The sequence below is a fragment of the Rhopalosiphum maidis genome, chromosome 2 (assembly GCF_003676215.2).
Source record: "Rhopalosiphum maidis isolate BTI-1 chromosome 2, ASM367621v3, whole genome shotgun sequence".
NCBI lineage: Eukaryota > Metazoa > Arthropoda > Insecta > Hemiptera > Aphididae > Rhopalosiphum > Rhopalosiphum maidis.
In genome coordinates, this window is record NC_040878.1 from 56740151 (window position 1) to 56756202 (window position 16052).

The following is a 16052-nucleotide window of genomic DNA, read 5'->3' on the forward strand; positions in this document are numbered from 1 at the left end:
CAACTCCATCTGCCTAAATCTCTAACTTCTAAGTTATGAGTTATGGACTATAATACTGTATAAATCATCATCCGTACCATCTTTTTTAAATGTTTAAGTAAATATAATTAATGGATGAATAATACATTATACGTTTTGGTGCGTAAATTATATAGGCACAGCGACACGACGTGGGTATATAATATTAAGTATTTACTGCAAAAATAAAATATTTATAAGCAATTCGTATTAAACAATTCACGTAAATTTATATAATACAAAATGATATAAGAATAAAAATGTATAGGTAATACGGATCACTACCTTTATTACGGTATTATCAGCAGAAGGCAAATTAAATTTGCAAACGCAATTCGAGCATAATTTCTTAATTACGGTAAATTACATTCGTCTATAATATAATATTATTATATACTGTATGTATTTAGCATACGGAGAACATAATATACTGCACAGCACATTTTTAATTGGGAAGTTGTGCATCGTTTAAATACCAGCCACCAGGTACTATTATAACGACATTATACAAAAGTTTCGATAACTTCTCTAAATATAAAATATACATAATGCCAGCTTATAATTTCAGTATCGCGATTTAACCTTGTACGTTTCATTTGTTGATAATACACGATGAAGTGAAGTGGTCAATAAAATCACCTACTCGGACGATATAATGTAAGTACCTATCTAACAATTTTGAAATAAATTCATTATTTTGTAGTATAATATCCATAAGTTTAAGACCTTTTCCTGTATTAAGTATAATATATTATATTAAATCGATTAACTCACAATTATGTAGAATCCTTTCAGCAACTCAGCAATTGATGTTTGGTTATTCACTAATTGATACTTTAGTATTTTACTAATATTTTATCTTTACTCGGCATAGTAACTATAAGGCTTATATATATAAATAAAATAATAATTATATTCAAATATATTTATTTAAAGTTTAAATTATAGATCCTTGAAAATAAATTATGTTCTATAGCTTAGCAATAAACTATGGACATATTTAAATTATCTACTTTGAACAGAGTTAAAATTTTATTTTATATTTGAAAACAATTGATTTCTATACAAAATATAATAAGTCTTATGGCTCAGTTCATAATTGGTATAAAATAATTTAAAAATAAATAAATTCGCAAATTTTCATCTCATCCTCATATGGCTCACATTATTTAATTGTTTTATGTTATATCATTTTTATTTTAGCAAATAATCATAAGTACTTATTAATTTATGTATTTTATACTTATCCCAGGAACCTACTAGCTAAAAATACTATTTAAAATGTTATATATTTTATATCATTAATTATTTGATGTACTAAATAATATCTATAGTCGATACTTTTAAACTTACCTATTAGTTTTACGTATAAAGTTATAGTATATTTTAAATGTAATGCAATATTATAATATAATTATTTATTAAATTAACGAAGATGCAAATTAAGAAGAGGGATTTTAATATTTTAATTTTAAATAGTATCATTAGTATATGAAACAGTTTTTAAGTCCTAATATTTATTACCTATCAATATTTTGTTAAAAATAGTGTTAAATACCTAATATACATTCGGACATTCCCTGTTTATCAATCCTGTCATCCACGTTATCTTAAGTATCACATAGTTAATACTATCAGACATGTTTAATACAAATAAAATATTGGATAATATCAATTAAATGCACTGTGAAAATTACATAAAACGGAAATAAATACTATTTCAGTTTAGATAAATACCTTTGACACAATGAATCACTATCGACACAATCACGATTTTGTAATAATATAAATTCAATAAAATGATTAGTCAGATTTTTCTTGTATTGACCATTATTATATTAAACTAATGAAATATTATTCATATAAAATATAACATGTTATTTTAGTAATGTCAAATAAATATATTGACTGATGGTATATAATAATATTTTTATCTGTGCGAGGTATCCAAAATATTATGAAAAAGTTCAAATAGCATGTAGTTGAGACGTTGGGAGACTAAGTTAAACTTTTTTTGTTAACTAAAAATATCATGTATATTATATACATGATTTATGTTAGTTGAAGAATAATATAGATATTTGCTTTGTGTTCATTATTTTTAATAATTTTCTGATTCGTTGATGACAAATTTTGTAAATAGGTTAGCTTATCTATATAATTTTAAAAATTATATATTATGATTATGTCTTAGATTTGAGCGAAGCGATTATTGTAGTGGTTTTTGAATGAATTATTTTTATTTAATTGTAATTTGTATATGATATTTTCTTGAAGAACAGTACACTTTTAACTTTGGGTGAAATCTAGTAGAAAATTAGTTGGGTAATAGGGAATAATTAAAAATAAATTGCAGAAAAACGGAAATATGTCGGTCTTTTTTTTATTTTAGATACTTGAAAATTTAAACCGAATTTTTATATTATTTTTTTTCTAAACATGATATTGTTTTCAAAATAGACATTTGAATTTTTTAATTTTTTTTTTCAAAATAAAAAAAACTTAAAATGTAGTATTATATTTCTAATAGGTAAGTGGTTTTTATAGCGCCTAAATTGATTAAAAATATAGTCTTCAAGTTACAATGTTGACGAATACTGTCAAAGTAACGAATATTTATGAATAATTGTATATAATATGTAATTCAAAACTATTTTAGTTCTAATATTAAGTAAGATAATTTAACACGGGATTCTTTAAAAGTTTTTCTGTGTGAAATAAAAAAAAATGTTATAATTAGGTACTAAATATTATTTTTTTTAAATTAGAATTTGGTCGAAATTCAATATCGAAATTTATATTAATATATTTTATTATTTTGTTGAAATTCAATAAACACTCAATACTCATCGTTGAAACTCAAAATATTTTACATAATTATCTCTAACCAGTAACCATGAATTTTTCAAAAATGTAAACTTATATTAATTTTAAGTTATTTATATGTGTTTTATGCATTTTTATTATTATGATATTTTGAATTTTTTCGGTGTATGTTAATATTATTTTTTATGCTTAGGCTTGTAAATTTAATACAAAGTTCTTTTGTAAGTTTTTTTTACGAGTTACAGGAATTACAAAATATTGAAATGACACATGCATAATTTTGTTTCATAGGCATTAGAAGTTCCAGGTGTTGGGTATATTAGTCAAAATTACAAAAATTATTCTTGTAACTTATAATTCACGCAATATTGATATTTGATAGTACCTATTAGTATCTGCTTGGAAATGTAATATGAGGTTTCTAATGACTAATGAGTAATCATTTATTTTAATTTTATTCTATTTTAAATTTATTAAATAGATATTATGGCATTGTGCACAATTTTTTTTATAGACATTTGATGAAATTAGATTTTGATATAAAAATTACAACTTTTCGTGAACAATTTTTGGTGTTACTAATTTAATATTTTGTTTCAATATTTATTGTAGTAGTACTTTGAAACTGCACATAATGCCATGCCATATATTATTATTATTTTTTGTACATTATATTACAGATAATAGAATGAAATTACTAAATAATTTAGTCTAATACTTAACTATTTAAACGACGATCCTATTACTCAGTTCTACTGAACGTCGGTATTAATTTGTATTATTTATTTGTTATTAAATTACAATGATGTAATAATTTAAGCTATAATTTAATGATTGCATTTGAATAATAAATTATTTAATATTTTCAATATACCGTACAGCGTACCTAGTACTAGTAAAAAAATAAATATGAAAAAAAATATCCTGGGAGATATTCATATTCGTATTTAATATCATGAAGTCTATCGTATTCAATAATTTATCATTGAATTCTAGTATATGTATTTCAATTTAAATCGAACTAAAGGAAGATGTATTCTCGAAAACTACTATACAGTAGAGCGAGTAACCAGTTTATGTAAAGAATTCATTACAGAATCTTTTTGTTGACAAGAACTACTAGTACCAGTAACAAAAATGTTGTTAAAGTATAAAAAAAATAGAATAGCAAGTTATCCATAATAATATGTGTAATGGTATCTTTAGGCCACAACATGCAACTACATTCTATAGATATATATTTATGTAATAATTTATTTTGACAATAATATTATTATTTAATAACTGTAATGTATAAAGCCCAGTGGCTATTATGGTTTATAATTTATAGAATGTTATTAAAATATATTGAGTATATAAAAAATAAATGTCGTTATTTAATTAGGAATATTGCGGGGATTTTCGACGAATAATAATAATTATTTGATTCGTATTTTACGTTATAATAATGACGATAGGTAAAAATAATAATTATTTACTAAGTAAATGCAACAATTTGCTCGTTAACCGTGATTAGGACGTTGCGTAAACGCAATAATGCATAACTTGATAAATTTCGTTATTAAATAATAACGGACAAGGTGGATTAAAAACCCTATCGCGTTCAGTGATAAACCTACAACACGGTGCTAAAAATAGACTGTTGAGAGTCGGGAATCCCGGGACGAGTTCGGCGAGGCCGCATCGCGCGTTTCCATTGGCCGGATCCGCCGCCGCCGCCGGCACGCCGGACCACCGTCGGTTGAGCGCGGGCTGCAGCTTTTAGTCCGAACATTCCGAAGTCCGAAGTCTGTCGCGAACTCGTCTTTCAGAGGTTATCGTCACCGTGCCACGGAGGTACAACACGCTATACAGTCCGCGCCGAATCGCCAGTCGCCAACTACACGACAGTCAACGATACCCGTCGGAGGAGGGCAAGAATTCTTTTCGTTCGATATCTTTCTCTTCTCCCAACCACCTCGTCCGCGTTTTTCCGTCGCACGCAACGCAGCCGGTGCACCGTCAAACGGAGCACACATTTATCTGGTTACCTTTGGCCGGCACACCATGGGCAACTCCGGTAAGTAACTCCGTTTTACATGTAACCACCACCCGCCTCACCACTGTTACCACCCACGAAAAAGAGCGTGACCTGCCGTTTTATTATTCGTCGTCGTCCGCCACCGTCGCCGTTTCGTCGTTATTAGTAACAACAATAATAAATAATAATTATTCATTTTAATCGTGCGTTTTTTGCAAAACGAAATTCGGTCCAAACGAGACGCGTGTGCAAGTCTCCGACATCGGTCGTGCGTGCGTGTTTCATTACCGCGTAAGTACAGTGTTCGAATGATTTTTAACATTTAGAAAATAATAAGCTTTCCCCATCGCTCGCTCAACGTTGCTCGCCGATTTTGTAGATCGTATAAAATTCGCAGTAGACGCTTCTGCTGCAAATACATTTTGCGAGTATTACGTGTCTCCGCAATGTAATTATAATATTATATTGTTATGGTTTCTTTAATTTAATATTATCTTTTATTATACGTTCGACGGTTTTAACCTCGCGTGTACGTTCGATCTCACTATCATTATTTTGGCCTAAAATTAAATATTTTATAACCTCTTAACTTTTTCTTTTTCCGATCATTATGTTGTTGACGATTTAGAATACCTAGTTTATAATGTACTTAGGTATTATTCCTATTTATACTCGTATGTTTTGTATACCGCTTCCTATGTTAGGTTAAGCATCACATCTATCGAATTTTTCCAATGCCCGATATCGCCAGTGATAGGTTTATTTTTATGTAGATACTTAATAAAGTAATAATTATTTTTGGTCTTTTTAAGTTTTGTTTTTCTATCTTTGTTTCTCAATAATCTTAAATCTTCGACCTTCTTCTATTGGATACCTATTGTAAATTATTTTTTTTTTCTCTCAATAATCTATTATCTTGGTATTATGCATGTAATTCCTCATATACTTATTAACTGAATATGGGATGTGATTTTTATATAAATTATAGAATTTGGATTGTTAATATTTGAGGTACAATAGTTATAAATCATTTTTGTACCTTTTCCTTATTTCAATTATAAAATAAAAATTATAATAATACTAATAATAACTTATATAATAATGTAATGTAGTTACAAGTTTATTATCTCTAAAGTACCTGTATTCTGTTTCGTGAGTGAACATATGCTATGATGTATCGTCACGAAACTAATAGGATATTTAGTGGAGGTACATTAAAAACTTAGTGAAAAAAAACTGTGGTGTATTATCTTACTAGATAGAGTATTGTAAATTATCTAACTGAAAATTTTTAAATTGTAATACTTTCTATTGGTGATTTCCCGTTATGAGCAACGAGGTAACCGTCTGCGGTTGGCGAGAGTAAACATTCCCTCCGATTACTCTCGCCAACCACTGATGGTTACATCGGGCTCATAACGCAAAATCGCCAATATTAACTTAAAAATTAAAATTTCGTTAAAAAATTTATTTAGTAAACACATTTAGGGTTATTACATAATTTTAACTTCTAAACACAAATACATTTGTGTAAGTTAGTAAGGCAGATATAATTCATGTATACTGTATACATGGTGTCCTTTAACTTCTTAAATATATTTTCATATCTAAAATGAAAAATGATGGTCAGATGGTATTTTCAAGACTTAATAAAATAAATATTAGATATGTAAGGTATTTGGTTTAATCTCTGGTTTAGTAAATTAATAGATATAATGTTTTAAAGTAACTTTGTTTAATTTTATTAGATCTACAACAATTTCTTGAAAAAGGTTTACAATTAAGAAATCCACCTAGTCCAAAACTTGTAGTTTCTGGAAATATGAGTCAACAAAAAACTACAACTGGTTCTCCAAAGAGCCCTAAGTCTCCTGATGATAATTCAAAATCTGATAGTGCTTCATCAAGCCCATCTAAATCTGGATGTTCTCCATCTTCAACTAAGTCAAGCCCAGGAAGTATTAAATCTCCTAATCTTGCTGAACGACTTGCTCAATCAAAAAATAAGGCTAAAGTTAATCAATTGTTGAGGAGCCCGGTATCTAAATCATCAACTACAAGTCCCACTGCTTTAGGTTAGTAAATAATTATTTATAGGGTAGGGCACAATATAATAGTCATCTTTTGCATCATGACCTAAAATATATAGTACAAACCTATTGGCTAACTTTGCATCTAAATACAAAATCATTCTACCTGATATTCTTATTAAAAAAAAAAAAAAACTGTCCAATAATTTAAATTTACCCAGATTTTACTATTGTTTAATCTAAATTCCCCATGAGCTATTTGCTACTACCTGGTCAGCCAAGCCTTCTAAACTTGGGCTAAATGATTTTTTGCTCTGTTTTTTTCATTTCACTGAAAGCATTTGCAAAATACCACATTTACTCTTGGACTTCCCTTCTTTACTTTCTTAACACCTAATTTTATTCAGTTATTTTAAATCCATTAATATTTCTCTCAAATTCTTCTACATTCTTAACTAACCCTTGGATTATAAAAAAAAATATTTTCACCTCAGAAGCTGGTTTTACTATATAATATGTAAATCTTAGTATTGTTATTACCACAATTTAATGGTAAGAAAAAATAATATGGTTCATTGTGTATAATATTATACCTTTTTCTTAAAATTTTATTTAATGCTGTATTTACCATATCCATTTCTTTGAATCTTAAATTGTATGTTTTTCGTATTATTTATCTATAGTTTCTCCTAAAACTGAAGTAACCAAAGAATCTAATGACAACAAATCTGATGGACTAGAGAAAAGTAAAGTTTATAATGGTTCTTTTGATATTAAAATTGAAAATACTAAACTTTCCAATGAAAAACATTCAGTTATAGTTGAAAATGGAACAAACGAGTCAAATGAAGAAGTTAAAAATGATGTTACTGTAGAGTTAAATGAGATAGAAATAAAAGATACTATCTCGAATGAAGTAAAAGAAAATGAAACTGAAAAATGTAATTCAAATGAAACTGAAAAATGCGTTCCAAATGATAGTTGTGCATTAGATGAAGGCTTAGAAAAAAAACCAGTTCGCATTGATGATAGTATCATATTGGAACAGACATCCAAGAAAGATATTCGTCAAAAAGTTTGGGAATTTATGGAAGAAAACTTGCTAGTTATATTTCCAAAACCATGCTTTAATCGTATACCAAATTTCAAAGGATGTAATAATGTTTCTCTAATGTTAGAGAAGTTGGATGAATTTAAAAAAGCTAAGACCATCCAAGTCACTCCTGATAAAGCTCAAGAGACAGCTCGTTTTCTGACATTGAATGTAAGTTATTATTTTCTTTCAGATTAATTTTTATATATGGGCTAACATATTTTTATAATAAATTGATTTTAGTTCTTCTTATTTATTTCAAATTTATATTAAATATAAAAAAATTAAACAAATAGATGAAACTATGCGTATTTTTGTATTCACGTATAAGTTAATGATAAATCTTTATAAATTCATATTCTAGTGGGGCAAGAGATTATTAGTTCCATTGCTTCGTTTGAAGGAAGGACTCTTGCAAAATGTGTCTTTGCCATTTGCTGAACCATCAGCAAAAATGCTGAGATCAGCTAGTACTCAAAAAGGACTTCGTAAATGGGGAAATAAATTAATAACTTTGGATCAAAATAATGATGTTCATATAGATATGATTATTCTGGGATCTGTTGCTGTTGATAAAAAAGGTAATATTATATATTAATAAATGTTTTTTTTGTTTTTAATTATTATTATTATTAAAAACTATTTTATTATAATAGGTCGCAGAATTGGCATTGGAAATGGATTTTGTGATTTAGAATTTGTCATCTTAAGTTCTATGAATATGGTAACTGACAATACTGTAGTAGTTACTATTGTACATGATGTACAGGTATGTAATACATTATTGATATGAATAATAACTAACATTTAAGAAAACATTATTAAATAATATAGCAATAGTGTTTAAATTAATTTAAGGTTGCCAGCTTTTGCTGTCATCACTATTATTATTTTTAATAATAGTGACAATACATAATTCCTTAGGCTGCCACAATTTATAAATTATATTTTTATTTACTCTAAACTAGAACAATTTGGTTTATGTTATAATGTATTCTTATGGCACTATAATGCAATAAAAAACATTTCAATATTTAAAGTAGTTTAATCTTATAAGGGATAACATTTTTGTCATTGTGGTTAGTTTCACTTCCCATTCATTAAGAAAAGCCGAAAAAAAAACTGATTATTTTTTTTTAATTATTATTATTATAAATTTTTTGCTGAGCTTTTGGGAATTGAGCCGATGAGCCATGTAACAGTCGGTCTCACTACCGTACCGCGCCATTAAATGTTTTACATCAAAAATTGAATAATTTTTAACTAAAGTAAATCAAATTTTTTTTTTTGTTTAAGGTATTTGACTCTCTTCCAAATGATATTTTCAAGCCTTATGATGTACCTGTAGACATTATTATTACATCCAATGAAATTATTAGAGTGGAAAATCGTCTAGATCGTCCTAAGGATGTATTTTGGAATTACATTTCTAAGCGAAGATTATTAGAAATGCCACCATTGCAATTATTACGTACTAAACAAGAACAAAATGCAGAATTTGATTGTACTCTCAAAGATGTGGACAGTGAACCTGAAGAAATACCTCCTTCTCCAAGAACTTATAAAAAATCCAAAGGGTAAAGTTATGTTTTTAAAAATTATTTGAGGACCAAGGCAGGCAATTGACTATCTTGAGTATTGTTTCCCAACATTTTTTAGTCACTGAATATTTTGTAAAATCCCTAATTTTTTTCACCTCTTGTTCATTTGTAGTTCAAATCAAAAATGTTCTTTAACACGTTACTGATGTCGACGCGCCATTGATAAAACTTTTCATTCTCTGCAGCGAACGTTGACAACTTGTTATTCTTTTCTTACCTCTCCTAATAATACCACCCTGTAACAAATAATTTGTTCTTGCTCCTTCGCACTATTTTGTTTGAAATTCCAGCTATTTTTATATTTTATATATTTGATTCTTGTAATAAAGGCAAGATAACCAATTCATTTTATAAATTTATCATTATTATACTATTATTACAAATTATTATTTGAAAATGGCTCCACGGGAGTCTTATCGATCATTTTCTTTTTGCCAATGAAATAATAATATTATATTTACTTATAATTTGTTGTTTTTCTTGGATTTTCATGTGTTGAATATATATATATAAACATTTCCACACAGGGAGATCACCGAATTCAACCCACACCACAGTTAATGTGTTAACAATTAATTTTATTTCCTAAATTGTTCACAGAGCTTTTGGTGTTAGCTAATGGAACTTTTAAGTTCTGTGGAACACCGGTTGGGAAACACTAATCTAGAGAGTGAGGTATGACTATCCCTCCCGTGTAATATGGAAAACCTATGTAGAATAATAACCTCCTTACCTAATACATAACAGTCTAACAATCCTAAACTTGACTGCTCTGAATCAATTTTCTTATAGTTAAACTAGAAAATAATTATTTGTGATGTTTAGTACTTTTTGAAAATTATTTTTAATATATATTTTTTTTTTTTAACAGATATCGTCAAAAGCGTTACTCTACTAGATCTGAAACAAATGACTCAGTATTTAAAGATAATGAAGTATCAAAACATCGGCCTTCTAAGTCTTCATCAGCATCTGTTTCTAAAAATACAAATTCTAAAATTAAACATAAACGTGCTAAATCTACTTCCAGCCAAAAACACCGCAGTAGTTCAATTGAAAAACGTACTAATCAAAATGATAAGAGAGAACTCCGTTCATCTTCAAAAAAACCTAATAAACGTCGTACTAAATCAGAGTCGGCTAAAACTGTGACATCTCCAGTAACATTAACTGAGTCTAAAAGTTGTAATGATGTACAAGCTGATTCACCATCCATTGATACTCCTAAAAATAAACAACGTCGACCTCGTCCAAAGCAGTCACGCAAACGTATTAATTCAGATGATATTGATAAGCAATCCATCAATCAATCTAATAGTAATAGTAAATATAATTCTCGTAGTAATTCTCGTGCTACTAGACGTGATTATATTGATCGTCAAGATCTTGGTCGTGAAATGTCTATTGGACGTAAGTCTCAAAGAAATTATTTACCTAGTCCAAAAAAATACTATTCACAAAATTATCGTCAAAACAGCTATTCTCAAGAACGATCATCTTATGGAAGCATAAGGTCAAATAGTAGAACTCAATATCGTGACTCTAATAGGTCAGCGATTATGCAACAAAACAGATATTCAAATGGTCCAACTGTCCGTCCTACTAGATATTTTAATGGTCCCATGGTACGCCATGATAGCTATAATGGACCAGATCTCCGTCAAAATAACGGAATCAATCATCATGGTATTCGCCACAACAGTTACTCTAATGATCCATTGTCTCGTCAAAATAGTTTCTACGATGGAATAATTTCTCGCCGTAACAGCTTTTCCAAAGGTTCAGCAATTCGTCAAGATAATTACACCAGCTCTAGAGTTTTCCGTCCACCACATTATCGTATTGGAATAGCATCGCAGACTGATGAGGTAAAGCATATCCCATATATTTTATTATTTTTTTAAAATTACTCAAAATTATTTTTTTTACAAAATCAGAGAGACTATATACAACAATCAAGACCTCATTTCAACAATAACAACAATCGTATTGGATACTTCAACTCAAATGAAAAACCAAATTATTCAAGATCTTCTAGTGGTGACGAGTTTGTGCTTAAAGTTGGAAATATTGCAAATAATGTTAGAGTGCGTGATTTAAAAGCTGCTTTAATGGAACGTGGAGTTAAACCACTGTATGTATAAACAATATTATTGTGTAAATATTAAATAACGTTATACCATTTTCTAGGCATATTACATGGAGAGGTCCTAGAGGTTTTGCATATTTACGTTACAGTAATTCTTCTGATCTGGATAAAGATAATGTCATTGGATCATTACAAAATGTGCGTATTAAGCCAAATGGTGTTGAAACTGCTCAAACTCAAACACTTATTGTTACTGAATGCCAATTTTCTTAAGTACCATTTTGACTTTCCATTGATTAATTTACTTTTAAAAAAAAAAAAAAACTTTCATTCTTATTTTAAATCTTTAAACAACTGAAAATCTATTTTGTAAATGGTATAACGATAATTTTTAACTTCCATTTTCTCTTTATTTTATTCTTTTTTTTTTGTGCTATAATATTTATATATTTACTAGTTAAAATTGTATAGAAAGTTTTATCAAAGCGTTTTTGATGTTTACCTTTCCTTGAAAAATTTAAGCACTATTGTTCAAATTTAATATTTAGTTTGATTAATTAGTTTTTGAAATTATATTGATCTTAACTTGCATAAGTATATTCACATATTTAGAGCAACTTGTTTATTTTTATCGTAAAGACTTATTAGGGTAACTTAGCAAAATACCTAATCTAGTAATATTAAACTACATTATTATTATGTGGGTTAAGTTCAATTAATTTGTAAAAACATCAAAAATTTAAGTTTTAAACTTTGTAATGTTTTATTTAGTCTAATAATAAACATTAGTCTTTGTAAAATGGGCCATGTTTAAAAAAATCTATTTACAATTGACATACTGAGAAAGTGTCAAATTTATAACAATCAAATGTGTTACATATATTTAAGAGTTGATGTATATTTAAAAATAAAACAATTCAAATAATTTGTTTTATTTATTTTGTGTTATATATTTTTAAAAAAAATAACTTTTTTTTTATACCATCCAAATATACCAATACTTAAAATTAACCCAATCACAAAGATTATAAAAACAACTAATGTAATTTTGAACTTTGTAGTATCCGTGTGCTTGGACTGACTGTATTGTAGAGATTCCACTAATTCCCAAACATTTTCTTCTGCATATTTTGTACTAGATATTTTGTCTTGAACATTCATTGTTTGATTCTGATTAAAGATAATAGTCAACTCTACCTAAAGTTATAGAAAATTACATGCAAATTATAAAATGCAATTGTATTATCCTGATTCATGGATAATGGATATATTGTAAATATTAATTGTATAATAATGTATTAATTAATACATGAAATGGAAGGAATAAGTAATACTTGAATGATGCAAAGTTTAAATTAGATGCTATTGTAGCGTGCGATCTACCACTCACATGTGATCTACTCATTACTGTCCAGTTCTTTATTGATAATTTGAAGGTGGTTCTGTTCATTCAGATGAGTGGCCTCCCATACTGATGTTTAACAGCAGGAGAGTTCATTCATGAAACTATATGATGACCCCTAACAGGTGTGTACATAAAGGGTGTTGAAAGATCATGGTAGGATGCAAAAATAACTATTAAAGAAAAAGAGAAGTGTACTTATTTATTTGCTTCACTCATATTTAGATCAGTATTATTAGTAGATGTGGCAGAAAAGTTAACCAGTTTTGTTTATTGATTTTTAGAAGATTGCGGGTTACATACATAAATAACCACGACTAAATTGGCTAAGACAAATCTTATATGTGGATGTGATTTAAATTGGAATTTTTTTTTAGCTCTATGCAGATTGCGGGTAAATATTTTTTAAATACATGTAAGTTTACCTCCTTGTGGTGATTTTTTGGGTAATGCTCTAAGCAGTTCATCAAAAACAGGCTGGTAGATAATTGCGCGCTACACTAGTACCATAAATTAGTTAAAATAGACAGGAATATCACAATGTTATATCACACAGTTAAAATAAAATTTTTTTTTATTCAGTCTTAGCTAATTATATATACGTAACTAATATTATCTTATTTAGATCTGAATATTGAAAAAGTGTTTTTTTTTCTATCTTATGTCCTTAGTCTATTACAATTTATTACTATATTTTACGTACAAGTTTGAAACTGCACCAGTCCAAATTAAAGCCATTCGCTCGGAAATATCGTTCAACACTTGTTCTTTTAAAATCCTTTGGACATTTATTCATTTTTTGCAATGGGCTTATTTCTTTCTCTAGATCATATAATATTGTTGAAAAATTTGATGAGCTTCCTAAATTGACAACAACACTGTAGACATATACATTATTTAAGAATATGTTCTTATAATTTAGAACAGTAATAAGTATGTAGAGTAAATAATATATTATTATTTATTTAAATAAATTATCCAAAATTATAATATATTAGTGGTTTATTAACCTACCCCTCTGTATCATTTGGATCTAATGGTAATCGTTGTCCTAAATCACTAGCGGATGCTAGAAATGTAACATACAAATTCTGTTTACTACCCACCCATAAATATTGTCTAAATATATCTAGTAAGTATGGAATGCGTTCTTCATTAAACATGTCTTCCACATTCAAGTTGTTAATTTTAAATCTAACCTCATTTGTTGCATATTCTGTAAAAAATATATTTATGTAAATTTATTATTAACTCAATAACTCTTATAACTAATTAACATTAAAAATGTTATTATTGTTAATAACTGATAACTGATAATTTGTATAATTATTAATATTTACCAGATTTTTCAAAAATGTTTAATTGGATAACTTGTGTCTCAACCTGATAAGTTTTTTTGTTTAATCCAATAATATCCAACTAAAAAATCATTTAAAAAAATACCAATGTAATTTGAAAAGTCATACCTACCTATTTTAATTGTGAAGAAGTATGAAGGGTTAATTTGAGAAATAGAAATCAATAATTGTAAGAATGTATACATGATTAATTTAAAGGCATAGAATAAAGGTTCATACTGTTCATACAATATTTTTAATTTAATTATGTAACCTAAAAATTAGTGGTTTACTATTCATTTTAGTTCTAATATATGCATATTAGAAATTATTATTTCATTAAGCCATGAGAATTATAAAATAAAATATATACATCAACATGTTAAGAAAATAATTTTGTATAACTGTATCAAATTATAAAAATTTAGCATGAGGCCATTAATAAATCAAAATTTAATGGTGGTCGTTGGTCGCTAGGGCGGTAGTCGATTATTGTAACAAAAACACCGGTGAAAAAAATTATTGCAACAAAATATTAAAAATGCATGAATTATTATCATAGTATACTTTTCGAAATGATATACTGGTCCTCTACTAAAATAATCACCCTGGATGTGTTCTGATTTACAAATATATATGGATTCAAATATTTATTTTTATTTTTTACTAAGATTTGTCGTTCCAACAAGTTCGCAGGCGGTGTTCCATATAAGTACCCGTGTCTATTTTTACTGTTGAATTTGTAATGTATCCAATGTAGCAAGTCTGGATAATTTTGTAAGGATGGTGTGAATACAAACTTGTTATCTGCGCCTATATTGTTTGAAAATTAAGTGTAAGGCCGGCTGAAAGAGAAGGCTGGTACCTATTTTAAATTATTTAAATCAAATACCCAAGGGTTAGGTTACCATTTGTCCAGTTAAAAAGTTCCGGGCGTATTTCGTAGTAAAACATTTCCGTTTCGTTCACATCTCTCATGATCACTTTGGACTCGACGTGACCCAATGCAGCGATAATGCACATGCATGCGGTTTTTAGAAAACCTGCAGTGGTGAAATGCATCGTGTCTGTTGTCTAACCGAGGAACGACAATATCAAACAAAACTAAATGAAAATAATAATATTAATAACTACGCCTGAACCATACTTGGGTCTTGAGCGCTGGCGTGTACAATTAGTCACCTACCTCTGACGGCGTTTAGTGATCAGATAATTCGCGGGTAACACGCTATTGATTGTTACACATTTCGATTTTTTTACGTTCGTGGATTTACGGTGAAATGTAATAACGATTTATTGTTTATATAATTGTATCTGTAGCGGATACGAAAAACGATCGATTAAACGAGAGTGGAGGTAGAGGAACATTAACGTGTCTAGTCTGCGGTTGTTTGATCAGCAGGTCGGAGTGTGTAGTGGGGACCGATGGCACTCGTGAGTTTCCGCCAAATATTTGTTTTGCCCGTGGCAGTATTCCAAATCGTCGTTTTTTGACATATTTTTTTACATTCGTTTTCGAGTCTTACAAATACACACATCGTCATGATATTATTGTTATTATAGGTACGCACGCGTTAGTAGCCTGCTGGCAGGCGCATCGTTGCGATATTAATAAGCGATAATAATACTACGCGTG

At 28.3% G+C, this 16052-nt stretch overlaps 2 protein-coding genes across 5 annotated transcripts; one reads left to right on the forward strand and one right to left on the reverse strand.

Annotated features, from left to right (window-relative positions):
- Positions 1–586: 586 nt before the first annotated feature.
- LOC113554863 lies at positions 587–12024 on the forward strand. 4 transcript variants are annotated; one of them, XM_026958932.1, is made up of 10 exons: positions 4592–4903; positions 6613–6939; positions 7578–7640; positions 7710–8158; positions 8352–8568; positions 8644–8756; positions 9284–9564; positions 10460–11456; positions 11526–11722; positions 11779–12024. In XM_026958932.1, the coding sequence occupies exons 1-10, from the start codon at positions 4891–4893 to the stop codon at positions 11948–11950; spliced, it is 2829 nt and encodes a 942-aa protein (XP_026814733.1). In that variant the 5' UTR covers positions 4592–4890; the 3' UTR covers positions 11951–12024. The 4 variants fall into 4 exon arrangements, with proteins under 4 accessions (XP_026814734.1, XP_026814733.1, XP_026814732.1 ...); XM_026958933.1 differs by lacking the exon at positions 4592–4903 and adding an exon at positions 587–675 and having other exon boundaries at positions 7578–8158; XM_026958931.1 differs by having other exon boundaries at positions 7578–8158.
- Positions 12025–12179: 155 nt separating this feature from the next.
- LOC113554865 (epsilon-sarcoglycan) lies at positions 12180–16033 on the reverse strand. Its single transcript, XM_026958938.1, has 7 exons — positions 15603–16033; positions 15325–15520; positions 15084–15229; positions 14420–14498; positions 14094–14295; positions 13783–13957; positions 12180–12874 (listed from the first exon to the last, which is right to left on the reverse strand). Exons 2-7 carry the CDS (start codon positions 15476–15478, stop codon positions 12623–12625), a joined length of 1008 nt encoding a protein of 335 aa, XP_026814739.1. The 5' UTR covers positions 15479–15520; positions 15603–16033; the 3' UTR covers positions 12180–12622.
- Between the last annotated feature and the right edge of the window lie 19 nt (positions 16034–16052).